Source organism: Barbus barbus, assembly GCF_936440315.1.
Source record: "Barbus barbus genome assembly, chromosome: 17".
In the NCBI taxonomy this organism is placed as follows: Eukaryota; Metazoa; Chordata; class Actinopteri; order Cypriniformes; family Cyprinidae; genus Barbus; species Barbus barbus.
In genome coordinates this window covers 10841161-10860928 of record NC_136745.1, presented here as the reverse complement: position 1 = coordinate 10860928, position 19768 = coordinate 10841161, and the positions used below count along the sequence as shown (strand labels likewise).

General features: G+C 40.4%; 1 protein-coding gene across 1 annotated transcript in view; it reads left to right on the top strand.

The window, feature by feature from the left end:
* The window catches only part of gabra2b (gamma-aminobutyric acid type A receptor subunit alpha2b), a gene marked incomplete at its 5' end in the record, with an annotated part of 101113 nt that overhangs the window by 20693 nt on the left and 60652 nt on the right, over positions 1 to 19768 (top strand). Inside the window, one exon of the mRNA XM_079438268.1 lies at positions 4772 to 4839. Within this exon, the coding sequence (XP_079294394.1) occupies positions 4772 to 4839 (68 nt within the window). The remainder of the gene's footprint in view (positions 1 to 4771; positions 4840 to 19768) is intronic.

Below are 19768 nucleotides of genomic sequence, written 5' to 3'. Positions count from 1 at the left end.
CAAGCTCAAAATACACTGGCCACTTTAAGCACTAAAGAAGCACTGAAGACCCCTGGGCTCTCATTTTGAAATTATGAGCTCATTTATGAGAATATCATTAATTTTTATATTTATCTGCATATAGGACAGAGTACTGCTCTGCATTTATATTCATTGAAACTGAAAAAATTATATAATATAATATAATTGTTACAGAACGGAGGACACAAGCAGTTAGCAGGTTCAGGTATGTTTATTGAACTACCGAAGGGAAGAGAGGTAAGCAGTGGTGATGAAGCCAGAACCCGGAGCTGGCAATCAGGGAATTGACTGTGGTTCTCTTGATCTTCTACTTGCAGGGTTTCACGGGGGATCCAGAGACGATCGGCGGCCACACACCCACACCACAGGCTTTGGGACAAGAACACGGAGATCTTGGAGCAGACTCCTGGGAACAGGAAAGTATACACAGAGATAGGTAAGTAGCTTAGCAGCAATGGTGCAAAGGCTTTGGGTGAGCGGTGGAAGTCCTCTTCTCACGAACGAGACCGGACATCAAGTGTTGGGTGGTGTGTGGCTTTATAGGAGGAGGTAACGAGGGACATGATGAGGAGCAGGTGTGCGTAATTAGTGACAGGTGAAAACAGGTGCGTGGGTAACGTGACTGGTGAAAGATAGGCAGATCCGTAACATTACCTCCCCCTCCCGGAAGGTGCGTCCCGCACCATAATAATTACATCGGGGAGTGGGGGTGGGCGCCCTGGAGGTCGGTGTAGGGCAGGGACACAAGGGAAGTCTCCAGGACGGAACCAGGGACTCGGGGAGGCATGGCGGAACAGGAGATTCGGGAAGCCATGGTGGGACTGGAGGACATGGTGGATCGGGAGACTCGGTAGTCCATGGTAGGACTGGGGATTCGGGAGACCATGGCGGATCCGGAGCCTTGGGAGACCATGGCAGGACTGGAGATTCGGGAGACCATGGCGGATCCGGAGCCTTGGGAGGCCATGGCAGGACTGGAGATTCGGGAGGCCATGGCGGATCTGGAGACTCAGGAGTCCATGGTGGATCAGAGTCCATTGTGGCCTTGGCCTTTGGCCTGGCCACACAGACTGGGACTATATGGCCCCCCCCAAAATTTCTTTGGGAAAGTTCCCCTCTGGGGCCCACATTGGAGGAGAGGGCTCTAGAGGGCGCTCTGGAGGAGCGGGCACTTGGGGGCGCTCTGGAGGAGCGGGCACTTGGGGGCGCACGGGAGGCGCGGAGCTGGACGGAACCAGCGGAGACGAAGGAGAGCTGGACGGGACCAGCGTAGATGCAGGAGGGCGCTCTTGCAGCGCGGACTCCTGAGGGCGCTCTTGCAGCGCCGACACTTGAGGGCGCTCTTGCAGCGCAGACACTTGAGGGCGCACGGGAGGCGCGAAGCTGGATAGAACCAGCGGAGACGAAGGAGAGCTGGACGGGACCAGCGGAGACGCAGGAGGGCGCTCTTGCAGCGCGGACTCTTGAGGGCGCTCTTGCAGCGCGGACACTTGAGGGCGCTCTTGCAGCGCGGATTCAAAGGGGCGCTCTTGTAGCGCGGGGCTGGACGGAACCAGCGGGAACTCAGGAGGGCTGGACGGAACCAGCGGGAACTCAGGACGGCTGGACGGAACCAGCGGGAACTCAGGAGGGCACGTGCGCGGAGCCGGCACTGGAGGGCACGTGCGCGGAGCCGGCACTGGAGGGCACGTGCGCGGAGCCGGCACTGGAGGGCACGTGCGCGGAGCCGGCACTGGAGGGCGCTCGGGAAGCGCGGACACTTGGGGGCGCTCGGGAGGCGCGGACACTTGGGGGCGCTCGGGAGGCGCGGACACTTGGGGGCGCTCGGGAGGCGCGGACACTTGGGGGCGCTCGGGAGGCGCGGGCTGGATGGAACCAGCGGAGACGAAGGAGAGCCGGACGGAACCAGCGGGAACTCAGGAGGGCTGGACGGAACCAGCGGGAACTCAGGAGGGCTGGACGGAACCAGCGGGAACTCAGGAGGGCACGTGCGTGGAGCCGGCACGGGAGGGCACGTGCGTGGAGCCGGCACGGGAGGTCCGGTCTTCTGTTACAGAACGGAGGACACAAGCAGTTAGCAGGTTCAGGTATGTTTATTGAACTACCGAAGGGAAGAGAGGTAAGCAGTGGTGATGAAGCCAGAACCCGGAGCTGGCAATCAGGGAATTGACTGTGGTTCTCTTGATCTTCTACTTGCAGGGTTTCACGGGGGATCCAGAGACGATCGGCGGCCACACACCCACACCACAGGCTTTGGGACAAGAACACGGAGATCTTGGAGCAGACTCCTGGGAACAGGATCCTGGGAACAGGAAAGTATACACAGAGATAGGTAAGTAGCTTAGCAGCAATGGTGCAAAGGCTTTGGGTGAGCGGTGGAAGTCCTCTTCTCACGAACGAGACCGGACATCAAGTGTTGGGTGGTGTGTGGCTTTATAGGAGGAGGTAACGAGGGACATGATGAGGAGCAGGTGTGCGTAATTAGTGACAGGTGAAAACAGGTGCGTGGGTAACGTGACTGGTGAAAGATAGGCAGATCCGTAACAATAATATAATATAATATAATGTAATGTAATGTAATGTAATATATAAACCAACTGAAGCATTTAAACTGATAGAATAGAATAGAATAGAATAGAATAGAATAGAATAGAATAGAATAGAATAGAATAGAATAGAATAGAATACAAACTGAAGCATTTAAACTTAGATCTGTAAGATAAAAAAAAAAAATTGTGAACATGAATTATTATATAGCTGTCTTAACACCCCTACTGTATGTAATAGAGTTTGCACACTACTACACTTGTGTGTAACTGTAAATGTCTTGGAGTTTTGTTACTGTTTTGTGCCCATCATCCGCTATCTCCATCACTTAATCAAGCCACTCTTCTTTAAAACATGATGACGTTTTATTTCACATGTCATTGTGTTTGCGTTGGGCCTCATGTCGAGCTATTTCGTCCACAACCATTAAAGTATTAAATTTCTACAGCGCCTTATTGGCACACACCATTCTATTCATTCTGAAACCTGTAAACCGCATTTACCAGTTCTTACTCTATACCACACCAACTCTATAACGACACCAACTCTATAGCGATTTGGCCGAGAATTATTTTGTATTTACTAGAATTTAACTTGGCTTTCCCAATGGCTTTCCCAGTGGCCCAATGGCTTTCCCAACTCATTTTTGCTTGTGCGCTGCATATTATAGGGAACATTGTTTGCAACTAGTGGTTGAACAATATAGGATTTTAACGATAATGATAACTAGATGGCCGATAACCGATTAGTCATCTGATGTAATTAGTCATCTGAGTTTTAAAAATGCATTCGTAAATGTTGAAATTAACATAATTATTCTCTAGCATTTCTCAACCATAGCATTGAAATGTGATACTCTCACACTTTTTTCGCTTCTATTTTAGAACTTCTGATTATTATCTAATCAAAATAACAAAATATGTAATACAGGGACGACCAGAAAAAGTGCAAAACAATAAACTCAACCTGGAAAAACTGTCGGTATGCATTTTTGCTGATTACTGATTGTTTCAGCAATAATCGGTGACAATTAATCGGCAAAATCGATCAATCGGTCAACTTGTGGTGGCAACGTTTCATTATGCAGTTTGTGGTATATAACATGCCGGTTCAGAAATGAAATGTCCAGTGAGTGGAACTAAAAATGCTCTATTACACTTTAAAAATCCATAAACCTAACCGATTATGATATCAAAAATCAAATGTTTAGCAAAATGCATTTGTTAAAGCAATCATGCCAGTTTTGCTTTTCCCCTCTACAAGTCTTTGAGCTTTTTTAAAGTGACTTCACAGTATTCATACACCATTTGAAGTGGATTAAGTGATGTAAACATCAAAATATACAAGTGTTTAAGGTCATTGTATTTTATTATGCAAGGAACTGCTAAAAAATATGCCTTTATTCTTCAGTAATCTGCCCCTGCAATCATAATTTATATGAAAAGCAACACAAATTATTGGTGGTTTATTGCCAGCAGTGGTTATTTCACCTGGAAACTGTAGTTAAATTAATGTTCAGGTTCAGTTTAGCAGAAAACTGGTAGTTTTATTCAGCAAAATTTGAGTCCTAAAAATTCATTTTGAAATTGTGCTGTATTTTTGTTTGAGATATGTTTTACAGTCATTAGGTTCTGTTTTAAAGTATCAGTGAAAATACAGTAGTTATGTGCGTGCATGTGTGTGTGTGTGTGTGTGTGTGTGTGCCTGTATGTGTGTGTGTGTATTTCCCAGACTGTGTTTTGTTCTAAATTGTCTGTGTAGTGGTTCTGTATTTAATATTTCGCTGTCTGACTGAATGTACTTACTGTGGACCTGTGTTGTTTAGTGCAGGGAGCAGAGTAAATATCAAGAGCTCTTTTGGATGCCAGAAAGAAAGAAAGCTCAGAAAAAGGAGGGGAAAAAATGAATATATTGAAGCAGGAACAGAAAGATTTGATTACTAGCCAACCTAACACGGGGACAGTAAACGCATGCACATTTACCCCTGCCTAATGCACGCTTTCATCTCAGGAAAGAAAGATGCTCTTTCTGCAGTGAGCCTGTAAAGAAAATGTAAAATTCACAAATCATTTCTTTTCTTGGACAATGCAGTTTTACAAAGGTAGATGACGGCTGTTTTCAAGGTAGATGACATGGCTGTTGCCGTTGCACTCTGGGAAAATAACACTGGTCATTTTGATGTCTCTTCCTTTTGTTTTTCCAGATCGAGTTACCACAGTGAAAACCGATATTTACGTCACCAGTTTTGGCCCTGTTTCAGACACCGACATGGTGAGTGGAATAATTTTTTTGCATTTATTTGTCACAGGCAAACAGATAGCATCCCTTTGCCATCACTATCAGCATCATGGACCAGCACTTCGCAGATTTTTCAAGCCAAGAACCACCTACCTAGACAGGAACAGACCGCCTGACCAACCACAGATTGTTTACCTGTAGAGGGGCTAGTAAATCTGAATTAATTTACAATACAATAAATGACAAGAGAGTACACATCAGGGTTCTAATAGTTACCTAAAGTACATATAATGTATCATATATTGTAATATATATAAATAATTACTATAATATATATAAATATACTATAGTAATTATAGTGTAGTATATCTAAAATTAAATTAAAACTAAAATTAAAACCATTAAACAATGTTCATCGCTTGAAATAATTGTTAACTGAAATAAAATATTACAAAAACAAAAATAATAATAATAATAATAATAATATATATATATATACATATATATATAGTTCCGTAAGTTACTAAGGTAACATTTCTTATTTCAACTTGATATACTAAAATAACTCAAGTTGAAATAAAATTCATTAATAATATATTGACTATATATAAAACATAACTACTAAACTTTAACTAAAATTAAAATGAAAACTGACAATTAATATATATATATATAATTCTAAAATAACACTTATACAAAATTTGGATGGAAAGATATTTTAATGTTTTGAACAAAGTGTAAAGTGAATTATGCGTAACAAAGGCTGCATTTATTTGATCAAAAATACAGTAAAATCTGTAATATTGTGAAATATTACTACAAAATCATATTTACATTTTAATAACAGTCTTCTATTTAAATATTGTAAAATGTCATTTATTCCTGTGATGCAAAACTGAATTTTCAGCATCATTGCGTCAGTCTTCAGTGTCACATGATCCTTCAGAAATCATTCTAATATGCTGATATGCTGCTTATTTCTTTTATTATGAAAATTGGAGAAAAGTTCCTTTTTTCCTTTTTGTTAAGGCTTCCTTACTGAATAAAAATATGAATTTATTTTAAGCAGTAATGTACCTAATGGTTGAAATTAGAACAAAATGTGTTTAAACTTTGTGGTCTGAATTTCCATCCAGAAAAATGTAATCCGTAAACTTGCTCTGCTATATAGGAAAATCATTTTCTAGGCAGTGTCAACATGCAATTACAGTGTTTAAAAATAAAGAAATAACAGAGACCAGCCATAGAGATTGGATCTATTTTTGTATGCATTGAGCATCAGATCCGTAGACGTGACGTAGGCTTAGACTACTTTATATCTAGCGATGTCTCATAATGCAGCTCAAACATTAGATTATGACCGGGTCATGGCTTTGATTTCCAGGGAATTTGCCTTGAGTGCAATGTAAGTTGTTTTGCAGGAAAGTATACCAAATGCATAAATGTAAATGTGAATAACACAACAGCTGATCAGTCTTTTATCTAACTGCTGCCTACAGAGGGCCGCCATCTGTACAGGTGTCATTTTTTTGAAAAGCGCCACTGCTAATGTATTAATGTCCACAAGTTGTGACAGTAAGCTCTGTTCGGATCCGTGTGGGGAAACGGTCAGTACTAAATAATCAGCGGTCCACAGCGACCCGGATGAGTTTCATATTCGATGGAACCGAGGCTGGAAATGAAAGGCTTTTCCACCTGACTGCATCGGTGACACTGTGAATTAGTGCCAGTGACTCTGATGACTCACGCCATCGCTCTGACACTTCTCAATGGATTCAGAGCTTCATAATGGAGTTTTTGTTCTGGGGAGATAACGTATGACTCATGTAAGCCGCACTGAATATGTGTGCTAACAATGCATTCTGATTGTACTTGCACGTGATGTACGTTACACGCATACTTAACAGCCCACCCTGGAGCTTCAAATGAACTTTAATCGAAAGCCATTAAATTAAATGAAACTTTGATTCAGCTGCAAACAAACTAACAAAGCAAATTAACAATCAGAGCACTCAGCTGCACTAGACTTGTTTAGCTTTGCAGTGTTAGCTTGTTCATGCTTTTCATTACAGAATTGTATAACCATAAACCGTTCCTGCAAAATACCACAGTGGTTTGTACAGTCAGTGATGTAATACTCATTTTCTGTTGTTAAACAATATAAGGCAGCATTTAAAGATAATGAAATGAATAAATCTTATTTTACTAAATGTGTTTTCAATTTCAGAATTAAAATGCATTTTTGCATCCAAAAATATTGGAAAAAATAATTATGATGTTATGAACTCTCTTGAGGGAGGATAAAGCTAACAATAGGACTGTCTTTAGAGTCAGGATTTTTTCAGTAACAGTTTCCAAGGGCTCAAACGGATGTCCTGAAGCAATGGGGCAGTAAGCTGGATCCATATCACGACTCCTACACTAAGTAGTAAACAGTTTCCATTCGAAGGCATATAAACGTCTCGTAGAAACCGCTCTGGAATTAATTATAGTCTCAGCAGCCTACGCTGAAAGACCGGGACATATTAACTCATTCCGGTCAGAGGCCACACCAACAGTTTCCATAAATCTGGCCGTGGGTGCCAGATCATTCCCCGTGCATGCGACAGCATGTCCTGCCTGAGGGGAATCTCCCACGGAGAGCCTGCTAACAGACCGAGCAGTTCTGAAAACCACGGTTGAGTGGGCCACCAGGGAGCTAGCAGCAGCAGTCGCTCCACATTGTCCGACTGGAATTAGCCGGATCGGAGGAAAGGCATACAAACTGGTTCTGGGCCATTCGTGGACTAGAGCATCCAGTCCCGGGGGAGGGGACCATAGCAGGCAATGTGTAGTCGTGAATAAGTCGTGAATAAGTCCACTTCCGCTACCCCAAACACTCACCAAATGCAGCTCACCGTTTGAGGGTGCAGCCTCCATTCCCCTTCCTCCAGGCTCTGACTCGAGAGCATGTCCGCTCCGAAGTTCAGGCACCCCGGAACGTGAACCGCTCGGATCGACAGAAACCTGTCCTAAGTCCACAGAAGGACCTTCCTCGCCAGCCTGCATAGGGGGCGAGAGCATAATCCTCCTTGGTGATTTAAATAAGACACATCCGTTGTGTTGTCCGTCCTGACTAACACATGACAGCCGTTCAGCAGTCTTGAAAAATGTTGGAGAGCTAGAAAGACCGCTAGCAATCTGTTCCAATCTGTTTATGTGCCACCCTCACTGTGCCTTCGTCCATGTTCCGTGGGCTGGACGTCCTTGACAAACAGCCCCCCAACCTGTCAATGACGCGTCCGTCGTGACAGTCTCGCGGCGAAAACAGGCCCCCAAGCGAACTCGTTCTCGGAGAAACTTGGACTCTTTAACATGAGACACACCTCTATGTCACCAAAATCGTTCAATGCGGATGACAACGGGGAGAAATACCTTGGCGTTTTGTCCACCTTTGAAATGGGTGCATGTGAAGTAAGCCTAGATGGATTACAGGGGATGCTGCCGCCATTAAACCCAAAAGTCTGAGGCACAAACTCACTGTCACTGTACGACCTGCTTTGAAGTGGCGAAGGCATGATGTGAATGACTGAATGCGTGGGGGAGACAATCGTGCCCTCATCACGCGAGAATCCAGATCTATCCCTAAAAAGGTTATTCGTTGGTAAGGGATCAGAAAACTCTTTTGGATATTCGTGCGTAAGCCCTGGCTGCTTAGATGATTTAGCACAAGATCTCGATGAGAGTGTGCTTGAGTCTGTGATTGCACTAATATCAGCCAATCGTCCAGGTAATTTAGCACACGAACATCCTGGAGCCGCAACGGGTCCAGAACTGCGTCCATGCATTTTGTGAAGGTTCGTGGAGCTAGGGCTAACCTGAAAGGAAGAACACGGTATTGATACGCTTTGCCTTCTAAAGCGAATCTGAGGAACTTCCTGTGTCTCTTGATGATCTGAATATGAAAGTATGCATCCTTCAGATCGATCGTGACAAACCAGTCGTTTGGTTGAACCTGAGACAGAATTGATTTTACCGTCAACATCTTGAATTTGCTCGTTCTGAGTGCAAGATTCAAACGGCGTAAATCCAATATTGGTCGTTAGCCACCACCTTTTTTGGGCTGTAAAAAATATTGGCTGTAAAAACCTGACGTCTGAGAGAGGTGTACTTCTTCTATAGCCCCTTTCCTCAGCAGAAATGACACGTCTTGTTGCAGCACTGCGGTTTCTTTTGAACTCACGATCGTGGGAAGAATCCCGCGGAAAGGAGGTGGGCCTTTTCGAAACTGGTGTATTTGTAACGAATTGTGCGTAAAACCCATTGCGAAATATCGGGCAGGCATTCCCACGTGGCTCGAAAATCCTTTAATGGCCTCAAGACCTCCGTCTGCGACTGTGATGTGTCCACATGCATTGGAATTTCTGAGCACGGAATGCCCGTGGCATCCGAAAGAATGAGAACTACATGTGTTAAGGTCGCTGTGTTTCGCTGTATTGGGTCCTGAAGCGGGTTTACGGCAGAATTCATTCCAACAGTATGCATACCGTAGCCCGCCGCAGTTCCTTCATAGCTTCCGGTGTGATGCCTTCTCCTTCGTCGAGCTCCTTCAATAGCTCTGCCTGGTAGGCTTGAAGCACCGCCATCGAGTGGAGAGTGGCCGCCGCCTGACCTGCAGCCGAGTAAGATTTCCCGACAAGGCTAGATGTGACTCGACACGGCTTCGACGGGAGGAGGGGTCGAGACTTCCAAGCCACGGCCGAGTTCGGCGCTAGATGTTCAGCCAAAGTCTCTTCCACCGGCGACAACGTTGCATAACCACGGCCCACCATGACAGAAATGGTGGCGAAATCCTTGGCTGCAGCGTTTGTGATGCGTGTCGAAAACGGTTGCTTCCAGGACCTCAAAACCTCCTGGTGGAGGTCTGGGAAGAAGGGAGCGGTTTACGGGGCTGAGCAGGTGCACGACTAGTTAAAAAACGGTCATCCAACTTTGATTGGGACTGGGCCTGGGCCGCATCCACCTCCCAATCCAGCCCCAGCTTATCCACTGCACAAGTGACCACGTCCAACAGCTCACTGTAGGACGGGGAGCTGCGTCTCCCCTGTCCACCAGGAGGAAGAGATCCGCATGCGTCGGCCAGTAAGTCCTCCGACTCCGAGGTCGCGGTGGACAAAACATCGTCGTCATACAGCCCGTAGCCGAAGGAGATAGCGTATGCCTCCGGGGCGGGCCATAGATCCTCGTTGGCGAAAACAACGGGCTCCACGAAGTGTTCGCTGACCTCTTGCACTCGATTGGGGGAGAGCAAGAGAGATAGAGAGAACTCCAGCGCATCACTTTCCTCCCGGTCCGGGTCGCACACGTAGAATGACTCATCGCGTCCGCAAAAAGGAGTTAAACACTGCTCGAGAAGAAAATATCACTGAGAACGCGGGATACTTTCTAGGGCACAGAAAAATTCGCTTTCGCTTTCCTGAAGGAAATGAAATCTGAGTGAAATAGTGCGTGGCACGCAGGTATACTATGCTTACGCATGCGTAAGGCGGTGCCAAGCACTATTTGGCCAATAGGATTGGTGGGATGGTACAGGGCTTCAGACATTCGTCACACCAAAGGGTGTTCCCATACGGTGACGTCACCGCAGCATTGAAGTGACCAATGCTGAAGACAATGCTCTCGAGACAGAAACTGTGATTTTTCCTTCCCAGCCTCATACTCACCCATCCCAGGGCATCCCCTCACAAGCAACACCACACTCACTAAACAGGGCTCTACACTTACTTTTATTTTTAGGAGCACTTGTACTGCTAATTTAAAAAAAAAAAATAGGAGCATAGTAAAGAATATTCAGGAGCACCTTCTGATCAATAACAAAAATTTGCCTTCCCATTATGAAGTAATATTGGACACCTTAAACTGATTTATAGGGGCAATTTTCTGTTATCTTTGATGTCAAATTCAAACATGTATTTGTATAAGCTTTTTTCAAAATTTCTAATTAAAACTTTATTTTAAATATACTTTATTTCTTATAATTCTGAAGGAAAAAGTCAGAATTGTGAGATATAAACACAGAATTTTGACTTAATATTTCACAAATCTGACTTTTTTTTCAAAAAGTGTGAATTGCGAGAAAAAAGTCAGAATTGTAAGATAGAAAGTCAAAATTGCCTTTTTATATGTTTTCTATGGTGGAAACAAGCTTCCATAGATATTTGATATTTATATATATAAAGAATACTGAACCAAAATTAATATGAGACATTTCTTGTGATTTTAGGATGCTTTCCACCTCTCATTTTGTTTAATATTTTTTTTGTTTTGACGACAACAGTAGTTGTGCTACGTATTTGCTTGGAAACTATGGTTACCATGCTACATTTGTGTGTGTGTGTGTGTGTGTGTGTGGGGTCTGTGCGTCCATGTGTCCACTCATCAGTGTCTCAGTATGAGCGTCTCAGCCCTGATCTCCTGTGTCTTTGAGATTAGACCCAGATGCTACACCTTCTGCTCTTCAGACCCAAGAAAACAAACCGTTCTTCGTCCTTCCATCCCTTTATTGCTTGCTTTCCTCCTTCCTTTGCTTGAACTCATCCACCCTTCACTCTTTTCTCTCTCCCTCCATTCTCGAGTCAATGTCTGCTCTTCTGTAAATTTTTTTCAACAGTCCATATTGAAACACACAATGCATGGCATTCTCCATTGTACAGCGACGTCTTTGCCGTGCCTTCACATGTTAGCATGCTGGCCCTGTCTGGCAGGAGGGAGAGCAGTTCACAGAGGCACGTCTAAGTCTTTAATATTTTTTTTTTTTTTTCATTTTCAAAGACAAATTGTTCTATTTCTTTGCCTCTCCACATTTCCCGGAGCATATCATCCTCCTCTGCCACACCATCCCTCTCTCTTTTTTCTTTTCAAGTGCTCTGACAGTTGATGGTCAATTTTTGTTTCTCCACTCCTTTTAAAATATATTCCCTCTCAACGTAGTAACAGATAGTCCTTCCTCATTCTGCACGTAAATCTTTGCACTATCAATTATTTAAAAGAACTCATTCTGCCTCACTGAATCATAGCTTTTATCCATATTACGCTTTCATTATGAATTCAACATGCAAATACACATTTCAGTGTCAACCTCAGCTCTGCTTCGAAACCTGGTGACCTTCCTACCTAAAGAGAGCAAAGGCTGTTCCAGAATTTGAATATTATAAATATATCTACACACTACTGTTAAAAAGTTTGAAGCTGGTAAGTTTAATTATGAGTAAGTCAGCAGTAGCTATAGTGACTGCGTAAAGGAAAAATTTTATAAGTAATTTTATAGAATGAAAGCAAACTTTCTAAGGTTTTGGATTAGTTCTTTTTTAAGGAAATTAATACTTTTAATGAATTACTTTTAATCAGCAAAGACATATTAAATTGAACAGTAGTGGCAGTAAAGACATTTATAATGTTACAAATACCTACATTTACCTACATTTCACTGCTGGTTATACTCTGTATAATTGTGTATGTGACAAATAAAAATCTTGAATCATTTCTATTTAAAAAAGTGCAGTTCTTTTGACCTCTCTATTCGTCAAAGAATGCTGAAAATATATCCACAAAGATATGAAGGAGCACATCTGTTTTCAGCATTGATAATAGGTGTTTTTGAGCAGCAAATCAGCATATAAGAATGATTTCTGAAGGATCTTGTGACACTGAAGAAACTTTTAGAAAGATGTTGAAATGTTTGCATCTCAGAAATAAATGATATTTTAAAATATATTTAAATAGAGATATTTAAACAGTTATTTAGCATTTTAATATTTCACAATTTTACTGTTTTTACTGTATTTTTACCAAATAAAATGCAGCTTTTTATAATGCAGTGTATATTTCATTTAGTGCTAAAAATGCACTGATAAAACACATTCATCTGCCTTTTATTTTAAATTGAATTATTTTAGTTATTTTTAATTAAATAAAAGAATTGAGAAATTGTCTTTTTTACTTAATATTTGTATATTATCCCAGAAATATTTGTATTCAATCCCAGAAATGAAGCAAACAACACAAATACTCTAAAAAAGTTATTTAAAAGTACTCTAAAAGTATCCTCCCCCACTTTTAGAGTATTTGTGTTGCTTCATTTCTCATCATTATGTGCAATTGTTGCCTATGTAAATCTCAAGAGCTGTTGTATACACACCACAAGAAAAGCCATTTATGATTTCTTGTCCCTGATGAATAATTCATGTCAATAATTTGAAGAAATGGCTACAGTGAGCGTAGTATGCTCTAAAACATGTCCAAGTTTTATTCCTTAGCATGTAAATAGCTAGTAAACAAGTGACAATATCTTTTGCTTGTTGTTTTGTGATTTCATTTCAAGTCAAGAGGTCACATTGTTATCGGCAATAGCTTTGAGCAGTTACCAAAAGCCTGCGGATTTAGTTTTGTGCACTGTGGGTTTACAATGACGGCCTGTCTCTCTCTCTCTCTGTCTCAATGCCCTTTGGCCATGCTAACCCTCATCATTAGAGCTGACCCTGCTGGGAACCGTGTGACACTCAGGTAAACAGCTGAGTGAAAAGACTCGTGGGTAATGAGCTGAAGAGGTTGGGTAGGTGTGGCTGCTGAGCGTTAGCATGTTTGCCGTCAGGTTGACGTCGGTTAGTGAGGGTTTATTAGAATATGTGAAGCAGTACCAGGGTAATTCTGTTTAAATTGTGCTGTAGGTGACACAAATAGCATTCACAGATGGATTCGGCAGAGCAATGTCAAACGAACATCACGCTTTCTCCAGGTAGCATCAGGAAATCGCCTATTCCCAGAAGAAAATATTATTGTTATTAAAGGTGGCTTTTGGTGACTGATTTAAAACTCTTTTCTTTCAAGAGTCAACATTGTCTGAGATGTGTATCCTTTAACTCCCACTGAGAAGTAAAAATAGTAAATAAGTAAATAAATCAATAAACAAATAAATAAACACTCAAAGTTGTAAATAAAACAAAGATTGGAGTATGTTTAATAAGAAAATACACTTTCAGTTTTTTTTTTACTTTAAAATGTTATGTTTAAGATTCAGTGTGTCACTTGTAATTGTTTGTGAGATTTACAAAAATTTTAGAAAACGTTTTCTACAGCATTTTTATTTGTCAGTGTACAGTAAAGGTATAGAGCTATAACATTGATATTGTTGCATTATGTATCACTTAGATACTATAGTATAATTACAGTTTATAAGTTGTATAGTTGTTGTTGTGTTTTGAATTAGTCTTTATTTTTGTATTTTTTTCTTTATTTTTTATTTTTTTTATTTGTCAAATTTTAGTTTGTTTTATATATATATATACATGTGTGTGTGTGTGTGTGTGTGTGTGTGTGTGTTTGTGTGTGTGTACGGAGCCCTTTAAGGAACATGGTGGTGGGACAAATTCGGGGTGGGAGGAAAAAATATTTTTTAAATGTTTTGCGTTCCCTCGTAAATTTCTTTGCGTTCCCTCACAAAACCAGTTGAGTTCGGACAAACTCTTCCTGTTTACTTTACAGCTTGCAGTGGTTCATACAGCTCCACATGTTCACAATGGAGCGGTCGAGTTTTATTTTGAACTTGGACTCAAATAAAGAAATACGTCAGTGCTTAGTTCAAGCCACAGTTTTGGGACATTCTACGCTTAATGTGGCTTAATGTTTTAAAACAGTGACATTGGAAGACCAAATTCGATAATAATAAAAGCTGATAAAATTATTAGGCTAATATTAATAACCTTATTAATAATATTACTAAGCAGAATAGCCCAGAATATGAACGCAACGCCCTGCACGTAAGCTTTTTCTCCCCCATACTCTTAAGGTAGGCTAATGAATGAAAACGGTGATTTAAAAATAACAAATCCGTTGCATTCATATTCTAGGCTATTCTGCTTTATTAATAGTAATATTATAAATAAGGTTATTAATATTAGCCTAATAATTTTATTAGTATTAATTATTATTATCGAATTTGGTCCTCCAGTGTCACTGTTTTACTACTGTATTTCTTTATACTTGAGCCCAAGTTCAAAATAAAAACTTTATGAACTGCTCCATTGTGAACATATGAGCTGTAACCACTGAAAGCTGTGAAGTAAACAGGAAGTTTTTCCGAACTCTTCAAAATATCTTTGCAAGAGAACGCAAAAGTTTTGCGAGGGAACGCAAAGTTTCTCAAGGGAACACCAAAGTTTTGAAAAATATTTTTTCCTCCCACCCCAAATTTTTCCCACCACCATGTCCCTTAAAGGGCTCTGTGTGTGTGTGTGTGTATGTGTGTGTGTGTGTGTGTGTGTGTGTGTGTGTTAATTTTTGTTTTAGTTTAGTTGTTTTAGTTTTGTGTGTGTGTGTCAGTTGCTACTAAAATGGTAAATATTGCTTTAATAAGTTTATTTTTTAAATATATTTTATATTGTTCCAGATAACATTTATTTTACTGCAAGTAACAAAGTTTTTGTGGTTTTAGTTTTAGTTAACCATATAATAACCCTGGGTCTTGGAAGAGTTTGTGTAATAGTGAAATCAGAATTTCCATTTCTGTCTCAATTGTTTCTCCTGGACAGCATTGTGAATTGAAATTAAAACAAATGGAGACATTTGCTGATATCTCATTCTCTTCACATGTTTCTCCTTTGAAAAAAGATGTGACCTCAACAATGTCTGAAACTGTGCTCAGATTTGTCAGTTTACCAAAGTCTGCCATGTCAGAGATCTCAATATGAACATACTTCAGTTAAGTAATTATTCATCTTGAAATAATACTAATTAATAATACTAAGAGTTTTTCTAATATTTACTTTATAAAAATCGGTAAAGATTTCATGTGAACCATGACCTGAAGGTGAACCTTTTTTTTTTACAATTACTTGCTAAAGAGGTATAAACCATCATTCAGACAACAGAAGGCATGTAGTAGATTGTGTACATTTTTTTTCAGCAAAGTGTTTATTATGTTGATCATTTAGAGGCCTATGCGTATAAAATATGATACAGTGGGCTTTATAGGGTTAAGAAATTTCATTTATGGGTTTTCTTTTCTATGGGATCCAGCATCTCTCTTTTTCCATCATGCCTCCTTCTCTTTATAATCATTAGTTTCTATCAGCCGGTGCTGTGACAGATATGACTTGTGGGTAGCACTGGGAGTCTTAAACCAACATCATCCTCATGTGAGATGTCCGGTTGTGATGGATGAGGGTGAACCTGGTGGTTCTGTATCCTGATAAACTTGCTCTGATCTGAGCCTCCGGTGCTGCTTTATCTGGGATAAACAAAGCCATGATGCACAAACACACACACACACACCAGCACAGAAGGTCATCATGTCTATTAATGCTGTGTGCCTCTGAGCCATGGAGCAGACGGTATGGAATAGGAGGCAAGTGAGATAGAAGGACAACAAGGAAAGTGGAGAGGGGTGTTAGAGAGAGAGTAGTATTTGTTTGGCCCCTGTACTGCCCTACGGCCCCCAGTAGTCTCCGTATACAGCTGGGGTGAGACGAGGACAGCAGAGATTCAACTGAACTGATATCTCCTGTCATGCTGCGCTTACAAACACGCACACACACACTAGAGTCTAGGAATCTAGGATTTTTTTTTTAATTCTTTTTCCTTGACATTAAAGACCTTTCACTCTTTTCAGTCTTACTTTTTGCAAATCATCTGATAGAACATTTCAGTTTTAATGGAACAAAACCAACCAATATTTAAATATTTTAACAGAACAATAATCAGCTTAATAATAATAATAATCAACTTCAATCTAAATCTAGATTGAAATTTAGAACAAAATCTTAGAACAAAAACAATAAATATTTAAATATCCAAATGAAACAAAACCGACCAATATTTATATAGCTAAACAGCACAACAATCAATTGATAATAGAATCAAACTGCCCAACATTTAAATATTTTAACCAACCAACATTTAAAACTCTAACTAGACAAAAATGACTAAGATTAAAAGGGACAGTTCACCCAAATATGAAAATTATGTCATTAATTACTCTCATGCCGTTCCAAACTCGAAAGACCTTTGTTCATCTCAACACAAATTAAGATGTTTTTGATGAAATCCGAGAGCTTTCTGACCCTCCATAGACAGCAACACAACTACCATATTCAAGGCCAGAAAGGTAGTAAGGACATCGATAAAATAGTCTATGTAACATCAGTGGTTCAGCCTTAATTTTATGAAGCTACGAGAATATTTTTTGTGTGCAAAGAAAACAAAAATAATGACTTTATTCAACAGTTTCTTCTCCTCTGTGTTAGTCTTTGATGGGTCCTCTCCTTGTAAACAAGGTGCAGTGCATCCTGGTTCAATGTCAGAATGCCGGCCACTGTGTCAGCCAGGGACGGATTAACACACGGGACTACCGGGTACGTGCCCAGGGCACTGGACCAGAGGGGGGCCCAGCCGAAATACCGCCCTCAGATTTTTGAGGCAAGTTGATTTTGAATGCAGCTTCCAAAAGACAAAAAATAGCCGAATAATATGTTTTATGTTTAATAAACGATCACACCGGTGTGATTAGATCATTCAGTGCGGCCCATCATCAGCTGCTAAATTGTTCACTAATCTTCGCTGGCTGGCACGGAGCCAGAGACAGCTGTGTTTTTCTACAGCACTGTGCATTATAACCAATCACACATGATTCTGTTGAGCTTATGAGTACAATGGCTAATAAGAGGTGTCCAGATGAGTCATCACCTTTAAATTGTAATCTCCAGTGGTGCAGATGGTAAAGTGCATGCTTTTTGACGTGATCGACCTGGGTTCTATCCCGCCTTTTGCCGAACTTTTTTTTTCTCCCTTTTCAAATCTCAAATCACATCGTAAAAGCATATATTGTCAATAAAAATTAAAGAAATAACCAAAAGGTTAAAAATAAAGTATCGGGTAGGGTTAGGGTAGGTGTCGGGAGGGCTTTATTGTATCAATAAGGTGGCATCCATTTAATAATTTGAATAAAAATTATTAAAAATTTACACTCAATACGTTATTATTGAATACTGTTTTATAATGTAATACAATACTGAAGTGCAGATAATTGCCACTATTTTGCGAGTAGTATAAAGTATAAAGTAGTATAAATAGCAGAAAATCTTGCTATTTTAACATCGTGTAAATGTAATCTATAGCTATTTGCACTTAGTGTAAATAACATATCGCTAAAAATACTGCTATTTTCACTTAGTGCAGATAAAATCCATTACTTTTTGAATTTAAGAAAAAATTTTAATTCTTTAAGCCTTTAATCAGTCCGTGCCCAGGGCACCGGTGAGTCATAATCCGTCCCTGGCGTCAGCAGCATCACACACCTGTCTTGGTACTCTCATGAACGCGCATCGAGAACTGACAGGAGAGAAGAAATTGTTGAATAAAGTTGTTATTTTTGTTTTCTCTTCACATGAAAAGTAGCTTCATAAAATTAATGTTGAACCACTGATGTTACATGGACTATTTTAATGGTCTCCTTACTACCTTTCTGGGCCTTGAACGTGGTAGTTGTGTTTGGAACAACATGAAGGCGAGTAGTGACCCGTTTCTGTGCATGTCCCTTTAAATGATAATGAGCGACTGCTCACCCTGCCCCTCTCTTCCGTTCTTCCATTAAAGTCACCATTCTTATTGAAGCAGTTATAACTGCTCAAAAATTATTTAAAATGCATTTGTAAATGACTTATTTGTCATTAACAAACACCTTCTACAAAGGCAAACTTAATGTAGTGTAGTGGGCGCGCCAAAGTGACCATTGCAAATCATTTGAACTTTGTGTCAGTACGTCAATAGAACAAGAGCAAGGCAACAAGGCAGCAGTTTACTGTCGGGGATTTGTTGTGTCTCACCCCATCCAGTGTAGACAGCATCACTGATTATAATGAGTTCTACAGTAATTTGTCGCGCCGCGCCACTCGCGTCCGGTGTAGACACAATTTGAGTCTGTTCACTTTGGCCGCATTCGTCGTGGAACTTGCTAACTAACACATTATTAGGAAAGACGATTGGCAAAGATTCATAAAATAAAAAAATAAAAATTTACACTTACTTCTGGAGGTGAAGCTGGATCATGAACAGTTGGTACCGGTCCATCCTTCAGGAACAACTTTTTTGCAAATCTTGCTTTATACTGACGCTCATTTACAAAGCAGTCCAGTGTAAAATGAAACGCACAAACAAAACGCATTTTGGTAGATCGTTTTGTTTTATAATTTCAGTTAACATTTATTTTATTTCAATTAATGAAGAATATTTTTATGATTTTAGTTTTAACTATTAAAAACCTGATACTAGTAAAATTTATTTATTAAATTATGTTTTGAATAATGTTCTTAGTCTATCCATCCCGATGGGGAACCCCAGACAGAAGCTACACTAGTTGTTAATTCAATGTAAATTAAATTACATACAGTTTATGGTACCCACAATATCAATAATGACCAGGAAAAAAGTTTGAAATATACAGTGACTCTTATTTTGAAATGTTTGCACTATTGACTGTACAGTTGCAGGCAGCTCATTCAAGTTCAGATGAGGGAAATAAAATGTGCATAAAATAAAATGTTCTTACAACCGTCTAAAACATATTACCATATAAATATTCTATAGCAAACATTGTCATAATTCATCAACATTAATTCATAAGCAATTGCTTCGCATAAATGTGCGCTATTCACTGATTACAACCCACACTGTCTGAAGGGCTGCTGTGTGAGCCTTTACGAAATTACAACGAAAATAATTCATCATAAAATTAACAATGGCTGAAACGCCAGTGCCCATCAACAGACGTGGGAGGGGCATAGCAAAGTTATGTCACTTCGCCAAGAATCTGTGAGTGGCTTGTTCTGAGAAAGTGCTTATGATTTATGGGGATTTAAAAAAAAAAAAGCAGTGGGTCGATTTTTATCATTATAGGGTCATTATGTACACATACTGCCAACACACATTTCAG